Source organism: Bos indicus, chromosome 23, assembly GCF_029378745.1.
Source record: "Bos indicus isolate NIAB-ARS_2022 breed Sahiwal x Tharparkar chromosome 23, NIAB-ARS_B.indTharparkar_mat_pri_1.0, whole genome shotgun sequence".
Taxonomy (NCBI): Eukaryota; Metazoa; Chordata; class Mammalia; order Artiodactyla; family Bovidae; genus Bos; species Bos indicus.
This window is the reverse complement of record NC_091782.1, coordinates 17,979,664-18,003,307: the sequence shown is the minus strand read 5'-3', so window position 1 is coordinate 18,003,307 and position 23,644 is coordinate 17,979,664. Positions and strand designations below refer to the sequence as shown.

At 44.0% G+C, this 23,644-nt stretch overlaps 1 protein-coding gene across 2 annotated transcripts in view; it reads right to left on the bottom strand.

The window, feature by feature from the left end:
* The window catches only part of BICRAL (BICRA like chromatin remodeling complex associated protein), a 106,425-nt gene that overhangs the window by 5,164 nt on the left and 77,617 nt on the right, over window positions 1-23,644 (bottom strand). For both annotated transcript variants that reach the window (XM_070778004.1, XM_019985947.2), the window contains 5 exons: window positions 7,954-8,059; window positions 7,021-7,121; window positions 5,333-5,394; window positions 4,608-4,753; window positions 3,282-3,376 (listed from right to left, as the gene is read on the bottom strand). In XM_070778004.1, coding sequence (XP_070634105.1) covers window positions 3,282-3,376; window positions 4,608-4,753; window positions 5,333-5,394; window positions 7,021-7,121; window positions 7,954-8,059 — 510 coding nt within the window. The remainder of the gene's footprint in view (window positions 1-3,281; window positions 3,377-4,607; window positions 4,754-5,332; window positions 5,395-7,020; window positions 7,122-7,953; window positions 8,060-23,644) is intronic.

Below are 23,644 nucleotides of genomic sequence, written 5' to 3'. Positions count from 1 at the left end.
CTCTGGAGGTACCCTCTGCCAAGCAGTTTAACAAACTCTTCCAGAGATATTTTATGCACACACACACATTTACATTATTCATTCTCTATTTTTTGCACACAAATGACAAGCAACTATATGCACTATTCCCTGCTTATTTCCTCCTCTGCTTAATCATATGTTGGAAATCTTTTTGTTCAGACACTCTTTTACTTTATATTTTGCTATGCTATAATCATATTTTGGCCTTGCAGCACAGCTTAGTCCCCTGATCAGGGACTGGACCTGGGCCATGGTACTGCAAGGGCAGAGTCCTAACCACTGGGCCGCCAGGGAATTCCCTATGATTGTGTTTTGTATTAAGGCTTTCCTTAGAATTATTTCTTGCTGTACAGAATCAAATCTTATTCATTCTTAGTTTACATAAAATAATTTATGTTTTATTTATTTAACATAAAATAATTCATGGCAGACACAGTTTGTCCAAATAATTTGTCCAAATCTGTCCAAATGATCCTTTTCTCATGAATTTCATGACAGTCAGTCTTCTTGATATCTCAGTTTTATTGCAGAAATGACTGTCAAAGTAAGAACAACCGTTTGACTTTGGTGGCACAATTTAGAATAAATATATATACGTTACAGGCATATCTCATATCTCATTTCATTGTGCTTTGTAGATATTGCATTTTTTTTTTTAAACAAATTGAAGGTTTGTGGCACCCCTGCATTGGGAAAGTCTATTGGTACCATTTTCCCAGCAAACGCTGAATAACATTTGCTCATTTCATGTCTCTGTGTCATGTTTGGGTAATTCTCCCAATATTTCAAACCCTCTGACAGCAAAAAGATTACAACTCACTGAAGGCTCAGATGATGGTTAGCATTTTTAAGCAATAAAGTATTTTTAAATTAAGACATACACATTTTTGTTCTGGACACAATGCTATTGCATACTTAACAGACTACAGTGTAAACATAACTTTTATATGCATCGGGAAACCAAAAAGTTCATGTGAGTCACTTTACTGTGATATTCACTTTATTGAGGTAGTCTGGGGAAATAAACCCTCAGTAGCTCTGAGGTATGCCTGTTTACGGAACAACAGACTGGTTCCAAATAGGAAAAGGAGTACATCAAAGATGTATATTGTCACCCTGCTTATTTAACTTATATGGAGAGTACATCATGAGAAACACTGGGCTGGAAGAAGCACAAGCTGCAATCAAGATTGCTGGGAGAAATATCAATAACCTCAGATATGCAGATGACACCACCCTTATGGCAGAAAGTGAAGAGGAACTCAAAAGCCTCTTGATGAAGGTGAAAGTGGACAGTGAAAAAGTTGGCTTAAAGCTCAACATTCAGAAAACGAAGATCATGGCATCTGGTCCCATCACTTCATGGGGAAACAGTGGAAACAGTGTCAGACTTTATTTTGGGGGGCTCCAAAATCACTGCAGATGGTGATTGCAGCCATGAAATTAAAAGACGCTTACTCCTTAGAAGGAAAGTTATGACCAATCTAGATAGCATATTCAAAAGCAGAGACATTACTTTGCTAACAAAGGTCCGTCTAGTCAAGGCTATGGTTTTTCCAGTAGTCATGTATAGATGTGAGAGTTGGACTGTGAAGAAAGCTGAGCGCTGAAGAATTGATGCTTTTGAACTGTGGTGTTGGAGAAGACTCTTGAGAGTCCCTTGGACTGCAAGGAGATCCAACCAGTCCATTCTAAAGGAGATCAGTCCTGGGTGTTCTTTGGAAGGAATGATGCTAAAGCTGAAATTCCAGTACTTTGGCCACCTCATGCGAAGAGTTAACTCATTGGAAAAGACTCTGATGCTGGGAGGGATTGTGGGCAGGAGGAGAAGGGTACAGAGGATGAGATGGCTGGATGGCATCACTGACTCGATGGACGTGAGTCTGAGTGAACTCCAGGAGTTGGTAATGGACAGGGAGGCCTGGTGTGCTGCGATTCATGGGGTTGCAAAGAGTCGGACATGACTGAGTGACTGAACTGAACTGATGCCTGTTTATATATATATATATACACAGACACACAGACACACACATAAGGTAAACACAACCATACATAAATATTTACACTATACTGTATACATATATAATACAGTTCACTTACTCTTCCAAGGTAAATTTTCAAAGCTGACTTCAAATTAAAAGCCAGTTATAGACTCCCCTGGTGGTACAGTGGATAAGAATCCACCTGCCAATGCAGGGAACACGGGTTCCATCCGTGGTCTGGGAAGATTCCCATATGCCTCGGGGAACTAAGCCCACACGCCGTTACCTACTAAGCCTGTGCTCCAGAGGCCAGGAAGCGAAACTACCAAAGCCCACAAACCCGAGAAGCCACTGCAGTGAGAAGCCTGTGCACCACGAGGGAGCAGCCCCCGCCTGCCGCAATGAGAGAGGAGCCCGTACATGGCAACACAGACCTGGCGCAACCGAAAAAATAGCCACTTGTAAGAGACCAGTTTATTAGTCTGTATGATTTTAGAGCTGCTTCTAAAATCTCATAGATTTGGTCTTTCCATCAGTTTTGGAGATAATCTGACTCCTTTCTCTAATTTGCTGTGCTTTAAAATCAATTTTAGTTTCTATTTGGAGGGCTGAAAATGTTCTGGAGTTAGGGAGTGCTGATGGCGGCATAGTCTGTGAACATATTAAAATCCATCAGGTTGTACATTTTAAAATGAAGCATGATTTTTATGACGTTAGTGACCTCTCAACTGAAAACAAAACTAATTTTAACATCTGTCACCTCATCTTTTCAGATATTATTCTGAACAACCTTCAGCAGAAGTGTCACCGGTCCTCTCCTGCCTCTTCCCGTTGATGAGAAGCAGTGGACAGCATCGGAGTACGGGGGGCGGGGGTCAGGGGGTCCTGGTCTGTATCCCAGCTCTGCTAATTACAGAACGAACTTATAGGCTGTATGGCGTTGGGCAAATTACGTAAGCAAGCCCCAAATCCTCACTTGGAACCAGGAAAACAATGGCACACACTGAGAGTGATCAGTCACGGAAAGCACAGCACTTGTATTTGGGTTGGGCAAAAAGTTTGTACGGAAAATATACAGAAAACCCGAACAAACTTTTTGGCCAACCCACAGCTGCTGTTAGTAGTAGGTACAGGTAGAGGTAACTTTTTCTACAATTTTAAGTATCTGCTCCTTTTTAACTATGGTGGGAAAATGTAATTCCTGGAAGTTTTTCTCTCTGAACTAGTAGCTGTGACCTGTGGAGTTTAAGAAACAAACTGGGCTCAGTGGAACTTTACCATGGCATCCTCCAAGAGCAGGCATCTGTACTTGTTAAGCATAGCTTGGGTCCTTTTCAGGAGCTGAGTGGCAACTGTTTCAAATTCACTGTCAACTTTAAAAAGAGGGAGAGAGAAAAAAATAGTAAGAGAGTGCACACCAACCACTAGGCCCTTCACTCCTCCACTTTCTCTCTCAGTTTAGCTCTTCCCTGGTTAGACGTGATGCTTCTGCACGGCTTTCCCTTACTGTTCACTGGCATGTGCTCTCAGAAACTCATTTTAATACGAGCTTATTTTAACTCTGATTAGGAAACCAAAAACATAACTCCTTTAAGATCATCTATAAAAGAAAAGCACGAAACACAGAACAGCAGCAAATATCAATGAACAGAGAATCATCTACTAGTTCAGGTGACCGAAGCCTCCACTTCCTTCCAGAGCATGAAAATCTGAAACCACTGAGACAATGAGGTCCTACTGTCTGGGCCGGGCAGACCAGGTTCCCGCAACCACACCAACTAGTCCACGGCATCTCGCAGGTCATGGTCCTGTGGCTCTGTCCTTTGTCTCCAAACGTCTCAGTTTCCACTTCGCTCTTCTCAGAGCCTCCACATCCCTATTTCATGCTGGATGAGGATGAAGAGCACCCTGGCCTTCCCAGGGAAGCTCACAGTGGGCTGATGGCTGTGCTCCCATTAGAGACCCTGGCCAGAAGGACAAGGCTGGGGGCAGCTGAGGGGCTGATTCAAGCAGTGGAGGGCGCCTAACGGGGTCCAGGCTGGGAACATGGTGGGAAGGAGAGTAGAACTGGGCAGCGTGGCTGAGAGAGGCAGAAGGGCCAGGCATTGGAATGGGCTAAGCTCGAGGCGGGATAAGAGGATGTTACCTCTAAAACGTTTCGCCAGTTTCTGGATGTGGAGCGGTGCCTTAGACTGCCTTTGGAACCACAAAGCTTTTGGAGGGCTACAGTATCTAATTCAAAATGGTGACGCTGACAGCTCAGGGTATGTGTGTACTCAGCCTACACGCCAAGGACTGTGCCTGAATCACTGTGCAGAGCACCTAGACCAGGGCCGTCCCACCTGCAGCCAGAGTCCAGACAATGTTCTGCATTCACTGCCCTCAAACTTGCCCATAAGATGTCCAGACATTTGGGTATCCCTTCCCAGAATGCTGAGAAAAATAAGTCACAATTCTCAACATGGCCTGGGAAACCAAGTAAATTGGGAAGATGGCAGGTCTGCGGTGAAAAAGAGTAATCCAGTGACCACCTGGGGGCAACGAGCTCAGGTTCTCCTGTGGGCCGTGTCCCCAGGAGGCGCTCTGGGGCTCCAGCCTGCTCACCTTTCCTCAGGTCCTCCTCTGTGGGCATGGAGCCCTGGCACACATGGTAGGACAGCAGCCTCTGCACCGCGTCACTGAGTGACCGGAACTGATTTTTGTCAGGTGTCACCGCGTGGGCTTGGTCCCTCTGTAACTGCTGGAGAATGCTGAGAGAGAGAAATTGCCGATGGCTGTGTTGAGTCACGTCAAGAAATCTAATCACAATGGTTATTCGCATGCAAAGACAATGAGACACCCAGGGATGTTATCATCTATAGTATAGTTTTATACTCTGTACATCATAGTGGGTTTAGTTTAGTCTGACCCTGAGTTTAGTCTCAAACTTTGACCCTGGCCTCTAAAGCACCATGTTCCCACCAACCATTCAAGTGCGGGTGCTCACACAGACCCTGGCAATGCCTCACCACTGGCCAGCTAAGCTTCTGGTTAACATTTCTGTTCTAAACATAGGGATTTATCAAAGCATGCTTCTCAGAGATCCTGAGGCCAGTCAAAGGGCATGTGGTTGCTCAGAAGACAAAGAACTATTCTTAAGAACAAAAGGGTAAGCAGTAGGCTCAAACTACATTTGATATACATACGGGTGCTAACAAACTATAGGCAAAGCCTTCCGAAGTATACTTTAAAAAACATATAGCATCATGACCTGACGGCTGTTGTCTATTTGTTGAAGGTTAGGAACCTAGAAAAACATTCAAAATGGTTAATTTCCGAAGGGGACTCACAAAGCTCCTTTAGTCAGCTGTTTGGCAGCAGGCCTCTTCTGTCCTCCCGGATGACCATCCACCTGAGGACAAAACACACCTCTTCTTAGTCCCTTCTGTAGAAAACATAGCAGAACACAGTTCCACATAAAGGTCACTGTGGCCGCAGCCTTTTCAGCTCTCTATCAAGAGCACACTCTAAGGATGTAGAACTTGCCATGTTGGAAAGCGAAAGGAGGAAGTCCCACAGACCCATGCAGCAAAGCTGCGCTGTGTCAAGATTACAGAAAGCTGTGCTATCAGCTCCTTGAAGGGATTCACTTGTACCTTAAAGCCTGAATTCCTAGCTCCCTCCACAAACGCTTCATCATATTTTAATTTTTTCCTTTGGCCACCTTGTGACACGTGAAACTTCCCTGACTAGGGATCAAATTCATGCCCCTCTGCAGTAGAAACAGAATCTTAACCTCTGGACAAGCAGGGGAGCCCTTAAATGCTTATTACTGCTTTTTTAATTTGGCTGCACCAGTTCTTAGTTGCAGCATGTGAAATCTAGTTCCCTGACCAGGGATCAATCCCAGGACCCCTGCATTGGAAGCACAGAGTCTTAGCCACTGGATGACCAGAGAAGTCCCTTCATTATATTTTTGAAAAAACAATATTTTAAGTGCCAGCTTCATAAACAGCTGAAAATTCAGTAGGTAGTCCTTAACTCATCTTCTCAGTAGTAAATAAGGAACCAAACACATCTGAGCTCTTGTTACATCTAGTCCAGGTGTGTGACCTAGCAGGGTATTTCTCAGATCACAGTAAGGAACAAATACTCCTCCTGTCAGAACCTGAGAACTGAGCCAGATCCTTCACTGAGCATCCAGGTAGGCCCAGACGATCACAAATTTCATTAGGCTATTAAGTGGTAAAACTGATGGAAAAGAAACTAAGGCCTTAGAAAATGGAAGACAAAAAAATTTGTTTCTTCCTTTTTAGACCAGTGGATGAGTTAAAAGACCATAGAGTCTGACTACTTCATACACTACAACAGGGGGAAAAAATCTCTAGTATAATTAAGAGGAACAGATCTACTTTTGATAAGATAATGGTCATTATCATTCAACAGTAAACTACATTTTTTGAGTGCCTATTATGTGTTGGCTGCTGGTATATTATTATTTTTTGTATTCAGAATCATTTTTATTTTTAAAAGATAAATTTTTGCACTGTTTTATTTTATTTAACAAGTACTTAATATTTTCACATGAATACATTTTCCAAGAAAAATCAGAATGGAATTTTTCAACTAAAATGTAATTCAAAGGCTATAAATTATTCTTTCTTTAAACAAATGTATTAATGTATTACTATATTTTGGGACACATTCTATTTACTTTTGCTCTTGAGGATTAATTTTTTCTTTTTAATTAAACTTTCTGTTTTGGAGTATAGCTGATTAATAATGTTGTGATAGTTCCAGGTGGACAACTGCTGGTATATTATTGATTCCTGAGGAAATCATAGCACTGAAAGCATGTAAGGAAGAGATGCATTCATCCTAGAAACACTGACATTACAAGACCTGGCCCTTGGGGAAGGTCTTCAGCGAGCACCTCTGTGGGCACACAGGGCATCGGGGCTGACTGTGCAGAAGGGGATGTGACGTTTTCTTTAAATCACACTGAACATTAAGAAGAAGCCAGGCAACTGTCTTCTACCTGCACCGTTGGCTGGCCAGGAGGTGATCCAACGACTTTTTCCTGTTGGGGCTGTGTGGTTCCTAAGGACGCTGGTATAACTTTGCTTCCAGAATCCTGCCCTATTAGAATGAACACATGAGACAACGTTCAACAGAAACAGTAAATCAGGCCCGGCAGGTAACCCCTGGAGTCCAATATACACACATTACTGAACTTGCTGAAATAGATTTATCGTGGATGTTGGCTATGAGAAAGGAAAGCAGAAGTACATTTATCTACCAAAGTGCAAAAAGCAGAGGTAAGGGTTATGAAAGATTATTTATGTAATACATAAACACATGCACAAATGGTAATAAATAAAAGCTGTCAATGCTACAGTTTCAAATCATCCAAGGTCTACGGAATAGGCCTCGAGCCAGTGTGATCTGTCAGTACCACCGAACCTCCAAATACTCACAACTTAAGGAAAGGGAGGCCCAAATGGGACTGGCTCTGAGTGTTCACAGTGTCGTCTTTTCTGGTACTTACTGAGCAGTGTGGGTGTTCAAGGCTTTAGAAGCAACGGGAGACATGACCCATGATACTTTCTGTCTCAGAGGGGTGAATTCTAAATACACCTATACAAAGCAACATGAGGACAGCCGCAAAGTCACATGTGCCATATAATACTATTTTCATGTCACTATTTTCAAAATACTAGATTTCACTCTTTCTAAGCAGCACACTTTTTGAACATAATTTAACCGAGGTGTTTTAATTTCTCATTTTTTATATAAAATGATGGCACAGATGCAGCATGGTATATAACTTGGGTGGAAGGGATACAGAAGGCAGGTAGGATCAGAGCAGAGGTGAGGCGGAGTGGAAGAGATGCAGGATGACGGGCATGCAGAGAGTGCCCCCTGGGAAGACGGGCACAGACTGAGGAGAGCTCACGGGGGGACTCCTGACCTGGCAGTGCGGTGCTCAAGAGGCCTGGCATGGGCGCTGGCCTCAGGCCATCTGTGGTCTTGGAAGCAGAAATGGGGGAAGTCTGATTCAAGCTTTTTTTCTGAGCCTGTGAAAAACATGGCCAAGATGGAAAAATTAAATCCATGATAAAAGCTTTAAAAGATCACTTAAAATGCCAACCAAGCCAGTTAATGAGTCTCCTGCATCGCCTTCAGGTTAGATTACAAAACAATTTTCCCTGCCACATTGGAAGAACTGCAAAGAGTACCCTCTAAAGCCTCCAGGCACGCTGAGTCTTCTTGACACCATTCAGGGATGCAGAGTGCATTGACACCAGCTGCTTTCTTGCTCCTGGAATTCCTGTGTCCATGGTACTCAGATGCAGAGCTGAGCCTGGAGCTCAGTTTCTACCCCACAACAGTTTCTAGCTTCAGGAATGCTTTATCACACCTGCAAGGATTATGACCTTGACTATTCAGGGTCTGCAGGAATGCTGAGCACCCGGTCAGGGCCTAAGTGCCAACTCCAAATCTATTGTCAACACTCGCTGTTTGCTGTATAGATGATCTGAAGGACCTCTCACCTCTGCTGTCTGGGAGGTCTTTGGTTCATGAAATGACAGCCTTAGGTGGCAGTTAACTGGGAAATGTAAATTCAACTGAATATTAGTCCGGGAAAAATATCGCTAGAAAAATTAATCTGATGTTTAAACTGTTATGTGCTTTTCTATAAATAAGGAAGATGAACTGGTGATGTTTAAGGGCTAACAAGTTCTAGCTCTAAAAAAATCTGTTATCTCTATAATGCATTTAAAGTGATAAACAGTTTCTGGGCTTCCTTGGTGGCTCAGTGGTAGAGAATCTGCCTGCCAATGCAGGAGACACAAGTTCAATCCCTGGGATGGGAAGATCCCCTGGAGGAAGGCATGGCAACCCACTCCAGTATTCTTGCCTGGAGAATCCCATGGACAGAGGAGCCTGGCAGGCTAGAGTCCATAGGTTTGCAAAGAGCTGGACATGACTGAAGCGGCTGAGCACACACGCACGCACAATATAGGGTGGGTTTCTACACCACACCCAATTTTTAATCCTTTATGTCATTACTATCTCACAGTGCAGTAAGTTTTCAGTTTTTCCTTCAATTTTGTACACCAGCAGATGCTTAGCGTAACCATCTCCATGGGTGATGGCCTGTGACTTTGGCCCAAGGAGAAGTTTCCCACCAACCATTCACACGCGGCCGCTCACAGAACTGGGTAATGCCTGGTCACTAGCCAACTAATGCAATTAACTAGATATGTTAATATTTCTGTTCTAAACAGTGAATTATGCTAAACAATGATCTATTTGGCTCCTTTTTCTAATACAAAAATGAAGAGGGATTTGACATCATCCAAGAGAGACTGGAGGAGATCATTACAAAGACGGAAATGGTCACCTTGCTCATCTTTCCATTAGCAGGGAAGCTTGGACCTGCATCTCTTAAGTCTACAGGCAATATTCATACGTTCTTAGTGAGAACACCACAGGGGAGAACCTCCCAGTCTTCACAGAGTTTCCCCTGGCACAGAACCCCACACTCTCCTACCGCAGAGAAGCCACAAGGAGGATGTCCATGTTGTAGGGAGGCCTGCGGCTTTCCTCACAAGTATTTCCAGCAGACAAGCACTAAGGGCCACCGTGACCCAGTGGTTAGGACTCTGGACTTTCACTGCTGTGGCCCAGGTTCAACCCCCGGTTGGGGAACTGAGTTCCTACAAGCTGCAAGGTGTGGTCAAAAAAAAAAAAAAAAAAGGAAGGTACTGCTTTGGATAAAAAACAGATAAAAGTTGGAAAAATGTGGTCTAACAGGGCAAGGCTATATTCTAGATGGGACTCTGAAATAACGAGATCAACAGATGAGTAGATGAACCAGAAGGAATACGTTCAAATGACCAAAGTCCTCACAGCAGTGCTGCCAGGACACATCTTTGGAATTTCTTTCAATAGGCCTAGTTCACATAAAACAGAAGAATTTCATCCTTATTGCTTAAGAGCATACAACTTTGAAAAACTGAATACGTAAATGGCACTACCCAGCCTGATCTCCCAACTTATTTATCAGTCATGACCTTGAATGACTCTTAGCTATTAAACAGACAAATAAAATTCATGCATACATAAGGAGTAAAACTAGGGAACTCTCCAGTAGTTCAGTGGTTAGGACTCCAAGCTTTCACTGCCGAGGGCTTGGGTTTGATCCCTGGTTGGGTACTAAGACCCCACAAGACGTCCAGCACAGCCAAAACAAAAAAAAAAGTTAAAAAGTACATAAGAAAAGCAAGGAAGAAATCATCATGAAAGTCAGGAGCAGGCTGGGGTTAGGGAGGCACACGGAAGGAGGAGGTGGTCTGTGCGGGTGCTGAGAACAGTCCATTTCTTGAGTTGTTACTTGCACAGGTATTTGTTTATAATTATTTGGTAACTGTACATTTATGTTTTCTTTATTTTCCTAAATGTGTGTTTTCATAATATAGAAGAGTAACAAGAAAAAAAAATACCCTGAACAATCTAATCTAATGTCAAAGCTGCTTTCCAACTGTGATGTTGGAGAAGACTCTTGAGAATTCCTTGGACAGCAAGGAGATCAAACCAGTCAATCCTAAAGGAAATCAGTCCTGAATACTCATTGGAAGGACTGATGCTGAAGCTGAAGCTCCAATATCTTGGCCACGTGATGCGAACAGCCAACTCACTGGAAAAGACCCTGATGCTGGGAAAGAATGAAGACAAAAGGAGAAGAGGGTGACAGAGAATGAGATGGTTGGATGGCATCACTGACCCAATGGACATGAACTTGGACAAACTCTGGGAGATAGTGACGAACAGGGAGGCCTGGTGTGTTGCAGTCCATGAGGTCGCAAAGAGTGGGACACAACTTAGCGACGGAATGACAATAACAGCAAAGGGAATAAATTGCCGCTGTGTCTGAAAGCAAGGCTGCTCTCTGCAGGATGCCTCTCGTTTGAGCAGGTTCTGGTATGAGTGTTTTACAGGCCTCTTGCCCACCTGAGTTGGGGCTCAACACTGGCATCAGCGCATTTTCATCCTCCAGCTGCTGCCCGTGCCCCTGACTGTGTCCCTCTGCTAGGGACTGGAATGATCTCCCCAGCTGGTCCATGCTGGGTACCATGGAGGTTGGGTGGGCCAGGCTGATGGGAGAATGGCAATCCCCTGGGAATGCGGGTTACACCTCCATTCACCAGGTCTGTATGTTTGGAAAGCTCTGCTGCCCGACAGGCCCGCTCCGTTTCCAGATGTCACTGGTCACTTCCAGTCCTCTGATTTTCCGGGCAGGACTTTTGTCTGGTTCACTACTGAATCCCCAGCACCGGAAGAGGGCCTGACACCACAGCGAGCACAGGGTGAACCGCTGTCAGATGAAAACAAGTGAGTGAATTCCACGGCAGTGTAAGTTACAGGGGTCCCTACTTCCTCCTAGTCCAAAGCTCTCCCTAGCAGCCAACAACTTTCTGCCACTTCCCTCCCAGTTTAGGTTGCCCGCAACTGACAGTCTTTTCCAGAAATAAAATTTATCATTCTGGTCTTTTTTCCCTGAGCTCTAAGGAGAAAACTTTCTCTTGAAATATATTTTCTTTACAATAGAGAAGCTACTGAAGGCTATTTTCTTGCAAACTTGGCTCCAAGAACTCTGCTCACATCAGTGTATGATTTTAACTCTTTAGATCCTGCATTATCTTGATACCATGTGAATACAGAGAAATCCCCCAATGAATCAGAATACAGAATCTATCCCTACCCAGCTCTGTGGTACCCTTTGTAAGAAGCCCACAGCAAACTAGCAAGATTATAAGCATCAGGCGTCTGCTGAATGAGGGAGGCCACTGGGAATCTTCCCAGCCCACGCCCTCCTCTGGGAATTGCCCCCCACGGCCACAGAAATGGGTGGAGCCAGCGTGGTGGACACACACAGGGCTAGAGGATGTAGAGAGCCAGAATCCAGGGCAGGGGCACCTCTTCTTCCCGTGGAAAGTGCCAACCCTGCCAGTGAGCAGCTTCTCCCTCCTAGGGGTACCTTTCTTTATTTCGGCTCAGGGCGCACTTTTTCCTAATTTGAACAAAGGCTCTGTACAGAGCAGCAGAGGCCCCATGCGGCTGCTCCCTCAGGTCACCCGTGACTGGCTCCTCTGGTCAAGGCTGACTGAACCACGGGTGGGCCAATCAGATGCTCTTGGAGTTGAGAATGGGGGGAGCAGGTGGGTACCTAAGAGCAGTCATTCTCAAGGGCAAGTTTGTAGCCTAATTGTACCAAGATCACCTTGGGGAGCTTCTGAAAGACAAAGTTTTGGGGTTCCATCCACAAAGATGGATTCAGAAATCCAATGTGGCGTTTAGGAATCCTTTATTAAACAAAGCTTTCCAGTGGATTCTGATGTATTCTGAAGGTGGGGAAACCACTGCATTTGCCAGTCTCTGTTTTTCTTTTTTCTCTTTTTCCAGTCTCTGTTAAATGGTTGGCAAATATTGTGACGTTGGCCTGGGCTGGCCACTTGGGGCCAGAAGAGGGAGAGGGGACCGTGAAGGAGAGAGGCAGGCACATGCCATCTTGGAGAGGCCAAAGGAACAGCAGAGAGCCTGGTTCTGAACCTTATAAAGAAGCTGTACTCCATGAGATGTTCTTTTTTGCTAAACAAGTTAGAGTGAGTTTCTGATAGTTGCAACCCAAAGTACCCTGACTAAGACATTTGGGCGTTCACTGTATACACCATACAACGGTAATCAAAGAGGGGGGCTGAAGGATACCGCTACAGGCCTTGCCTTCTGAACATTTACCAGCCAAAGAACACCCAGGCGGGCCCAAACCCAGCCCATCAGTGCACCACAGTTACAACAGCCGATCTCAGGCCCTCAGGCCTGACCAGTAACCCTTTCTTTCTCTGGCTAGCTCCCTGCTCATTTTCCACTGAAGGCTATTTCATTGTCTTCAAACCTGTAAGCCAGGTGAGAATTCATTCCACCTTCTACCATCAAAGTATGACCTCACCTGATCCCCAGTCATCCCTTCTCCCTTCCCTGTTACAGTGGAAGAAGCATCTCCCCTTTTTTTTCTACCAAGAATCCCACTGATGCCCTGGAATTCATGTCCTTCTCCTTCCCAAGAGCTTTGGAAAAAAGGTCCAGGCTTTCCTGTATCTTATAAAAATCACCCACTGGACTCCACACATCCGTGGAGCTACTGCAGGGTCAGTTACTGTCATTTTTCTGGAAGCTGTCCATGCTCATCACCACACTCCTCATCTCCCCTCATCTATAATCTGGCTTCTGCACATATCACTCCATGGAAACAAATGTTACCAAGGTCAAAAACTGCCTCCCTGTTGCTAAATATGTCAGAAACATTCCCATCCTGACTTCCACCAGCCCCTCAGTGACACTCAACTCTATGGACCCCAGCTATCCCTGCCTGCCTCATTTTCCTTTCTTAGCTTCCAAACCGCCAAGACCTTTTGGTTTTTTTAGAATATTCTGAATCTCTTTGTCTTTCTGTGTCCACCCCCAAAGTGTTGAAGTGTGTTAGGGTTCTCTTCTGGTCACTCTTCCTTCTCTACTGACACACTCTTTCTGATGCCTTTCCTCCACTCTGGCCGCTTCCATCGTGATATACATGCAAGTCAGTCCTACTTCAGCTGGCATTTCACCCTCTGCTTCAGCATATGGAGCCGTCTCCCATACAACTCCGTTGTCATACAAGCACCTCATCCTTGACAAATACCCTAAACTAAACTCAGAACTTCCCTTCAAACCACGATGTCTTCCCCTGTTCTCTATTTCAGTGAACCTGGGTGTCACAGTCAGGAATCTCGGTTCAGTTCAGTTCAGTTGCTCAGTCATGTCCAACTCTTTGTGACCCCATGGACTGCAGCACACCAGGCTTCCCTGTCCATCTCCCAGAGCTTTCTCAAACTCATGTCCATCAAGTCAGGGATGCCATCCAACCATCTCATCCTCTGTTGTTCCCTTCTCTCACCTTCAGTTTTTCCCAGCATCAGGGTCTTTTCAAATGAGTCAGTTCTTCACATCAGGTGGGTAAAGTATTGGAGTTTCAGCTTCAGTCCTTTCAATGAATATTCAGGACTGATCTCCTTTAGAATGGTCTGGTTGGATCTCCTCGAAGTCCAAGGGACTCTCAAGAGTCTTCTCCAACACCACAGTTCAAAAGCATCAATTCTTTGGCCCTCAGCTTTCTTTACAATCCAACTCTCACATCCATACTTGACTACTGGAAAAACCAGAGCTTTGACTAAACGGACCTTTGTTGGCAAAGTAATGTTTCTGCCTTTTAATATGTTGTTTAGGTTGGTCACATAGCTTTTCTTCCAAGGAGTAAGCGTCTTTTAATTTCATGGCTGCAGTCACCATCTGCAGTGATTTTGGAGCCCCCAAAATAAAGTCTCTCACTGTTTCCATGGTTTCCCCCTCTATTTGCCATGAAGTGATGGGACCGGATGCCATGGTCTTAGTTTTCTGCATGTTGAGTTTTAAGCCAGCTTTTTGGTTAAAAAAGTCAGGAATCTGTGTCACCCTTATTCCGCCACTCCAGCCAATCAATCAGAAATCCTGTCTAACCTGCCTCAAATCCATTTCACTTCTTGCCCTTTCTACTGCCGCCCAGGCAGAGTCGGTTTTCACTCTGTCACGCTGAGGCTATGACCCCATGATGGCTCTGTGACACAGCATCAGGGTCCTGTAGGATTTAGTGTCTGCTTACCTTTCCCACCGAAATCTTCATGCCTCACTTGAACCTGTTCTCCTTCCCCACAGAACCACATTCTCTTCCCTCCCCAAGGCCTTGCACTTGCTGATCCTACTGCCGGAACATTCTTGACTTAGACCCTCTCTTGCTGGATAACTTCCTTCTCCCTTGGGAGGGCTCAGTCAGAAACCACTATTTCATGGAAACCTGCCCCATCTGGGTGAGAGGCTCCTTTCTGGAGCCTGGAGCTCCGGGCTGCTCTCACTGGAGCACTGAGAATACTGGCCAGCTTGTCCAGCCCTGCAACAGCCCGTCGTAGCCCTGGGACATGGCCCAGGGCTGGCCCCGCAGGGGCTGATACACTGCTGAATGAATTAATCAACGAAGGAGACAGTACAGCAAGTGATTATACTGGTGGGCAGTATAAACAAACAGTGCAGAGAAGGATCAGTGGATGGGGTGAGAAAGGCTTCACTCTTTTAGAAGTCTGGATGCCCTGATGGAGGGAAAGCCGTCAGGCCAGACAGGAAAGGACATTCAGTGGATACCCATCAGCAGAGGCTTGGGGCTCACGGTGAGTCTGGCCTGTCTGGGGAACCATGAGGGGTCGTGCCTGGCAACCTGAAGAGTTCAGCTTGAGTTCAGCTTAAGGGCTGGGCTGGGGGTTTGTACTTTTCTCCTGTGCAATGAGAAGCTCCCAGATGCTGTGGTTTAGGTCACTGAACAAATGTTTTGGGAAGATGAATGTGATGGAAACCAGACTTTTGGAAGAGGCTGAAGGCAGATTAATCACTCAGACAATGGTGACAGCCACCTAATGACAATACAAATGGGCCTTGGGAACCATCTACTCATTGGCCCTTCTTCCTGTTCGCACTTTAGAATCACTTGGGGAGCTTTTGAAAAATGCTAATGTCTAGAGCCTTTAATCCAGATCATTTAAGTCAGAATTTATGGGGGTAGCTATATTTTTACAAAGCTCCCCAGATGATCCTATGGCTTGGCTAGGGCTTCCTCATTTTCAAGAGAAAACAAGGGCTCAGAATTTAAGATATGAACTTAGATCACAAAACCAGTCACTGGCAGAAGATGACCTGCAAGTGAGCTCTGATTGCTACTCCAACTCTTGTTTTACCCATTATACTGCTGTCCCTCTTAAAGTCTAGCCCCAAGTACGGATGCAGAAAGCAGAGCAATGGGAGGCAGTGTGGTAAGACAGCTAGCAGGTGAAGTCTGCCTTTACAGCAATTCGCCCATGCTCTGAACCTCCAAGTCCTTGACTGCAAAATGGGAACAATAATGCTACCTGTGGCCCCAAGGTATGTACCAGTTGTTAATAATATTATTACTTCCATTGTTATTGGGAAGAATGGATGTGAGACATTCAAAGAAGAATTTGTAGGATTTAGTAACCTATTAAAAGTATAGAAGGAAAAGAAAAAAGCAAGAACATCTAGATTATGAAGTCTGAGTGTCTGAGCATTCAGTGGTTCCATGGTAAGGTAGGCAGGCTGAGCTGGATGCAGAAGGAATTAGGGAGGGGCAAGGATGGCTGGAGACTTCAGTGGTGACCACTCCAGAAATCTCTCACACAAAGCTCTCAGGGAATTTTAGTTAGTTACTTAGTTAGTAGGGGCTTCCCTGGTGGCTCAGAGGTTAAAGGGTCTGCCTGCAATGTGGGAGACCTGGGTTCAATCCCTGGGTTAGGAAGATCCCCTGGAGAAGGAAATGGCAATCCCCTCCAGTAATCTTGCCTGGATCTAAAGAGAGTTGGACTTACTTTGTTTACTTTTGTTTGATAGGCTAAACTCTTGAAAACTGCTTTAATCAGTGATTTGTAAAATATTAATCCACTCATGAGAATCCCAGGGACGGGGGAGCCTGGTGGGCTGCCATCTATGGGGTCGCACAGAGTTGGACACGACTGAAGCGACTTAGCAGCAGCAGCATTCATGAGAAAGCCTAAGTCCTGTAAATGACTCTTTGCGTGAAGAGATTTAAATTCACAGGGCTGCTTAGAGAAATGACTGATTCTAGGTGTGAGGCAAGGAAATCATAAGACACGCCTACAACATCTTGTCCCACAGAGTGCTCAAGGGAGGTGGGGGGCTGACAAAAGCACAGGAGGCACCTTACGCAGCCCTCGCCTCCACTGACCAGACGGGACAATTTAAGCATCAAGAGAATAAGGAAAGCAATAGATTGCAACATTAACTATCAAAGAAAACACACGGTATTTTAGAGAAATACACTAAAAAATTAGAGATGAACTTCTGTGTCTCGATAGCTTCAGAATAACACTGGGCAGGGAAGCCTGAGTCAGGTATGGATAACACAGAAGCAACCACGAGTGGGTAAGCCCTGAAGCTGGTTGAGCATGAGGGTTCAATATACTACCTTGTCTACTTTTGTTCATGTTTGAAGTTCCTCATAGGGACTCCCCTGGTGGCCCAGTGGTTAAGAATCCACCTTGCAATGCAGGGGACATGGGTTCAATCGCTGGTTGGCAACCTAAGATCCCATATGCCGTGAAGCAACTAAGCCCACGGGCATAACTACTGACCCTGTACGCCACAACTGAGTCGGTGCATGGCAACGATAGATCCCACATGATGCAATGAAGATTCTGCATGCCGCAATGAAGACCTGATGCAGCCAAACAAAGTAAATAAGGAAATAAATAAAATAAAATTCCCCAAAATAAGTAGTTTTAAAGTGAATGAAAAAACAAACTATGATGTCAGGACTTCCCTGGTGGTCCAGTGGCTAAGACTGCACACTGCCAACGTAGGGGGGCCTGGGTTCAACCCCTGGTCAGGGAACTAGGTCCCACATGCTGCAACTAAGACCTGGCATAGCCAATTAAATAGATTAAAAAGAAAAAAACAACTATGATTTCATAGTGTTATATGCACACATACACATATATACTGGAGAAGGCAATGGCACCCCACTCCAGCACTCTTGCCTGGACAATCCCATGGACGGAGGAGCCTGGTAGGCTGCGGTCCATGGGGTCGCTAGGAGTCAGACACAACTGAATGACTTCACTTTCTATTTTCACTTTCGTGCATTGGAAAAGGAGATGGCAACCCATTCCAGTGTTCTTGCCTAGAGAATCCCAGGGATGGGGGAGACTGGTGGGCTGCCGTCTATGGGGTCGCACAGAGTCGGACTCAACTAAAGTGACTTAGCAGCAGCAGCAGCTCACATATATACACAATGTGAGAAGAAAAGCTCTCTTTTTTGGAAAAATCTCAATCACTAACAGTAGATAGAATAATTAGAAAATCATTTTGCAATCACTAATGTAGTATCTATCAGTGAAGTCAATGGCGAAAGGCTGAGAAACAAGAGGGTCACGTAGTCCCAAACACCGTCCCAGAGATAATGTCCTCCTGTACTGGTGTAAGATACTTTTGAATACCTCGAGGAGAAACCTGGCCAGCGGGGCCACGGGAACCAAGTGATCACCCATAAAGGGACAAACAAACATTGTATGCCAGCCGCTTGGCCAGGATCTAATCATGAGGAAACAGTCAGTCAGTGCTCTGAGGGCCACCCTTGAAACAACCGACCCAGGCTGCTATAGCCTAAAGAGACGTGACAGTAAGTGCTCAGTGCTTTCCAGAGTGAGGCATTGTCCTAAAGGGCCTTACTGGCTCAACAGGAAGAAATCTGATATAATGTTATTATACAAATGTTAAATTTCCTGGGCATGATAGTGATACTGAGGTTGTGTTGAAGAGAGTCTTTGTTTTTGGGAGATACTTGCTAAAGAATTTAGTGGTCAAGGCTCATGCCATTTTGCAACTTACTTTCAAATAGTTCAGAGGAAAGTGTGTGTGTGTATGTCTGTGTTTGGAGAGAGAACCAGAGACATCCAGACACAAACAGAACAAATGCTACAAAACATAAACAAGCAGTGGATCTCGGTGCAGAGGTTCACTGTACTCTCCCAACTTTCCTGTGGTTTTGAAAGTTTTCATAAAAGAAAAAGTGGGGCGGGGACTTAAGTTCACTCTTTAAGAAGCTGGTTAAACTAGAGGCAGCTGGGTGGCGGGCGACAGGAGGAAGGAAATTTTTCACTGTCGTACACAACTTTCTGTACCTTTTGAATTTTGAACCAAGTAAGTGTATTATCGATGGCAAAAAAAATACAGTTTATATTTAAGACTCGTTTAATATTAACACTTTATAGTATCAAAACTTGCTAAATGAAATTTCCCCAAGTAGATAAACATTGAAGGCCCTTGATAATGGTATTTTTGTTCCTTACAATGTTCTATAAGGTAATTTATACAGAAATTATAAAGTACAAGAGTCACTGTCCTTCTGGATTTCCTGGGAGTGTAAATGTTAGATGGCACCTCAACACTACTTTCCCAGCTTGTGCAGCCTCCGAGGTTATGTCCTCCTTATTCCACAATACCTGACATTTTAACTGTTCTGGAAAACCTAGAGCAGAACACATGGGGTATAATGCAAGATTTAGTTCCCAAGATTCTTTGACATTAAAGTCACAAAAAATTACTCTGGAGCTGCTGGAATATGCCTCTTGTTACCTTTGGATAATTGAAACTTTGGGGAGTTAGAGAGAGAGATTTTTCCCCCCTTCATTGAAGCATTATTGAAAAAAATGAAAAAGAAAGGAAATGACCATGCTGTGGCTGATTATGTATAATTAATTATAATAAACATAAAGTAGACCAATATATACAGATATCATGAGACCCTCAAGTTATCTAATTAAGTAAAAATGGGTATGGTAACAGGTACGGTGTGTTGCAGAGTTAAGTGTATATGTGACGTGTGCTGGATATGCAAAGGATGTCTCTGGGGGAAGAGAAAGAGAAAGAACACAGAAACACTGGTGGCCTCTGGTAGGGAAATCTGGAAGAGGAGGGTTTACTTTTCATTCTAAGCTATTTTGGAACTGTTTCTAATTTTTACCAATGGGAAGTTTTACTTTTAAAAAAAATGCATCAATATGTTGATAAATGCTTTCCAGGTATCACCTCCTCTACATGAGTAAATTTTTTAAATTAGAAGAAAACAGAGTATCTGTAATTCCATCACCCAAGGAACAGCTGTTAATGGAGTAGTACATTTCCTTTTAATCAAATTTCTGAGTGTTTGGTAAGCAAGAGGGTTTTCTATTTTCTAGTTCACCATATTGTCTTTCATCATTTTTCTAAAATAGAAAGCAAACTGCTTATTAACTATTTTACAGTTAAATGTACATTTTAAATATTTCATGTTTAAATGTGCACTTAAAATGATTTTATAAGTGAAATTCACTCAGTCGTGTTTGACTCTTTGCGACCCATGGACTATACAGTCCATGGAATTACCCAGGCCAGAATACAGGAGTGGGTAGCCTTTCCCTTCTCCAGGGATCTTCCCAACCCAGGGATTGAACCCAGGTCTCCTGCATTGCAGGCAGACACTTTACCCTCTGAGACACCAGGGAAGCCCATGAATTAGTGATTATAAAACTATTTTCCATGTATTCTAGGATTGGGCAAATAAGCAAATATATTATGGGGCAGGCTTTTTCACTATTAGAAAGGGAAGGGAAAGGGAAGTCGCTCAGTCGTGTCCGACTCTTTGTGACCCCATGGACTGCAGCCTACCAGGCTCCTCCGTCCGTGGGATTTTCCAGGCAAGAGTACTGGAGTGGGGTGCCATTGCCTTCTCCAATTAGAAAAGGGAGTGACAAATATGGAAAAGGACACTTGAATAATGAATCTGGTGGTCCTGGATTAGAATTGAAGTATCAATATGAACTCTCTGTTTTTAATATAGATATATAGACAATAGACAGCTACAGATGTTGTGTATGTGTAGATATATATAAGTCCCAATTGCGACAACGTCAGTAGCAGTGAATACGTAGTGCTCAGATCCTGGCTTCTAAGTATTGTTCTCCACTAGAAAGAACAAGGCCCCTAAAATGGTTGAATTCCAGGGCAGGGGCAGGAAAGTGAAAGATGAACATGCAACATCATGTTTTCCCAGAAATTAAAAGGCAGTGCTCAAAGCACAATGGAAACATGTCAGAGGGACCAGCGGCTAATTTGGAGGGGCGCTCAATGGCCATCAAATCAACCTGAGTGGAACTTCCCTGGTGCTCTAGTAGTTAGGACTCTGCGCTGCCAAAGCAGGGGATGCGGGTTTAACCCCTGGGCAGGGAACTAAGATCCCACATGCCATGCACCCAAAAATTAAATAAACATATAAACCCCAACAAACCTAAGCATCAAAATGAAATTAAAAAAAAAAGAGCATATGATCTCAAGTTTCATGTTAAAAAATAATTTTAAAAAATCAATTTGAGCATCAAAATAAATGACTGCAACAATTTTTAACCCATTAAATAAGATAAAAATCTATGAGTCTATACTGATAGAATTTGTAAAAGGGAGAAACAGGAAAGCTCTTCCTTAGAGCAGAATGCTAAAAATTAAGGTAGAATAAACTTGATGGAATTAGAAAGTCTCTATGTGGTGACCATCACAGTAACAGCTGACTGAGTAATAACTGATTCAGTCGGGAATTATCAATGGAAGCTTAAACTAGTTCAAGTTTGACAAGAAACTATATCTACATCATCTCAATGTAGCTCCCCAAAGAAGCTTGTTAATGACACATCAGAAACCACATGAAGCAGACCCCACCTTAAGCAAGTGCTCAAAGTTGACATGACCAGGAATGGGACGAGTCCACCTCAGGAGGACACATACACCACTTTTGTGGCAATCCTATCAAAAATGTGTTGTTGTTTAGTTGTTCAGTTGAGTCTGACTCTTTGCGACCCCATATACTACAACCCACCAGCCTCCTCTGTCCATGGGATTTCCCAGGCAAGTATACCAGAGTGGGTTGCTGTTTCCTTCTCCAGGGGATCTTCCTGAACCAGGGATCAAATGCACATCTACTGCACTGGCAGGCAGATTCTTTACTGCTAAGCCACCAGGGAAGGCCACCAAAAATGTATAACCTGAATTTCACCATGAGGAAACATGAGAGAAACTCTAACTAAGGGACACTCAATAAAATAATTGATTAGTACTCTTCAAAAAGTCAAGGTCATAAAAAATGAAGAAACTATTTCAGATTTAAAGACATGACAACAGAATTAGGCAGTGATCCTAGGTTGCATCCTGGACCATAAAAACAAAACAAAACATATTTTATTCTCTCTTGCCATAAGGGACATTATTGGGAAAATGAGCTACACAGAATAAAGTATATAGATTTAATAGTAACATTGTAATAATGCTGACTTCTTGGTTTTGATAACAGTACTGTGGTTATGTAGCGGAATGCTCCTGACTTCAAGAAATAAATCTGTTGAGACTGAAGTACGTAGGGGTCAAGAGGCATCATGCCTGCAATTTACTCTTCAAAACTTTACGTGTGTGTTTGTGTATGTGTGTGTGTGAAATAGAGAGAGAGAAGAATAAAACAAATGGAGTAAAAAGTTAACATTTGGAGAATCTTGCTGAAGCGTACACGAAAATTCTGTACACATTCTTACAACTCTAGTTTTTCTGTAAGTATGACATTATTTCAAAACACACAGAGGGACTTCCCTGGTGGTTCAATGGCTAATATTCCTCGCTCCCAAAGCAGAGGTCCTGGGTTTGATCCTTGTTCAGAGAACTAGATCCCACAGGTCACAACTAAGATCGAAGATCTGGCATGCCACAATTAAGACGTGGGACAGCCAAATATATGTAAATAAAATTTAACAAACAAAACACACAAACAAACAGTTTTGATACCAAAAGTGTACACTGAACATCCTTAATCATAAATAATCTTTGTTTCCTTAGGATTCTTAATGGAATTACTAAGTCAAAGGTATACAGTTTAAAAAATATTGACCTACGTGGTAGAGAGAAGTTTTTGAGTTCTCCTAAACATGGAGGAGAAAGGCAGGGAAAATGGAGGAGTTGAGAGGGTATACCACAGCGGGCAGGTGGGATATGGAACTGGAGCTAGAGAACATTCTCAATGTGTGAGAGCCAAAAGCCAGAGGAGTTCAGGGACTGGCAGATGGGGTGAGGGACCACCGCTGGCAAATGTCTGAAACGCTTTTCAGGAACATCATCTTCACATGGTGTAACTGACTTCCTGGTCGTTCACCTGCACAGCAGCCTGGTAAGAACAGGCTCAGGTACTTGGTCCAATCCAGTGCCCTGGATCCTTCCCTCTGTATGCATCCCTCTGTGCAGGCCAGTTACCCGCTGCTGAGTCTCAGTGGGTCCCTGAGCCTTTCCAGTTGGCACCCAAGAAACAGCCATGACTTCTCTACCCAGTCCATAGTCATAGGACCCAGTGGCTTCTATATGATGCAAGTGGGAGTGAAGCCAAAGTATTAGTCACTCACTCGTGTCTGACTCTGTGACCCCATGGACTGTAACCTGTCAGGCTCCTCTGCCCATAGAATTCTCCAGGCAAGAATACTGGACTGGGTTGCCATTCCCTTCTCCAGTGGATCTTTTCAACCCAGGGATTGACCCTGGGTCTCCGACACTGCAGGAAGATTCTTTACTGTCTGATCCACCAGGGAAGCCCCATGATGTAAGTAAATAATCTGAAATAATCTTTCCTTTTAAATGCCTGTAACACATTCCATCAAATATATGTATTAATATTGGCTCTTTGATCCCCTGGAGGAGGAAAATGACAACCCACTCCAGTATTCTGGCTTGAAAAATCCAGACAGAGGAGCCTGGCTGACTAACAGTCCGGGTTGCAAAGAGTTGGACACAATGAGCTAAGCACACACTGAGTATTTGCCACTTGCCAGGGACCATGCTAAGCGCTTTATACAGATTATCTCATTTACCTTTCTCAATAACTATGTGGGATGGTAGTATTATTAATATAAAGTCTATTATACAGATGGAAAAACTTAAGTCTAGAG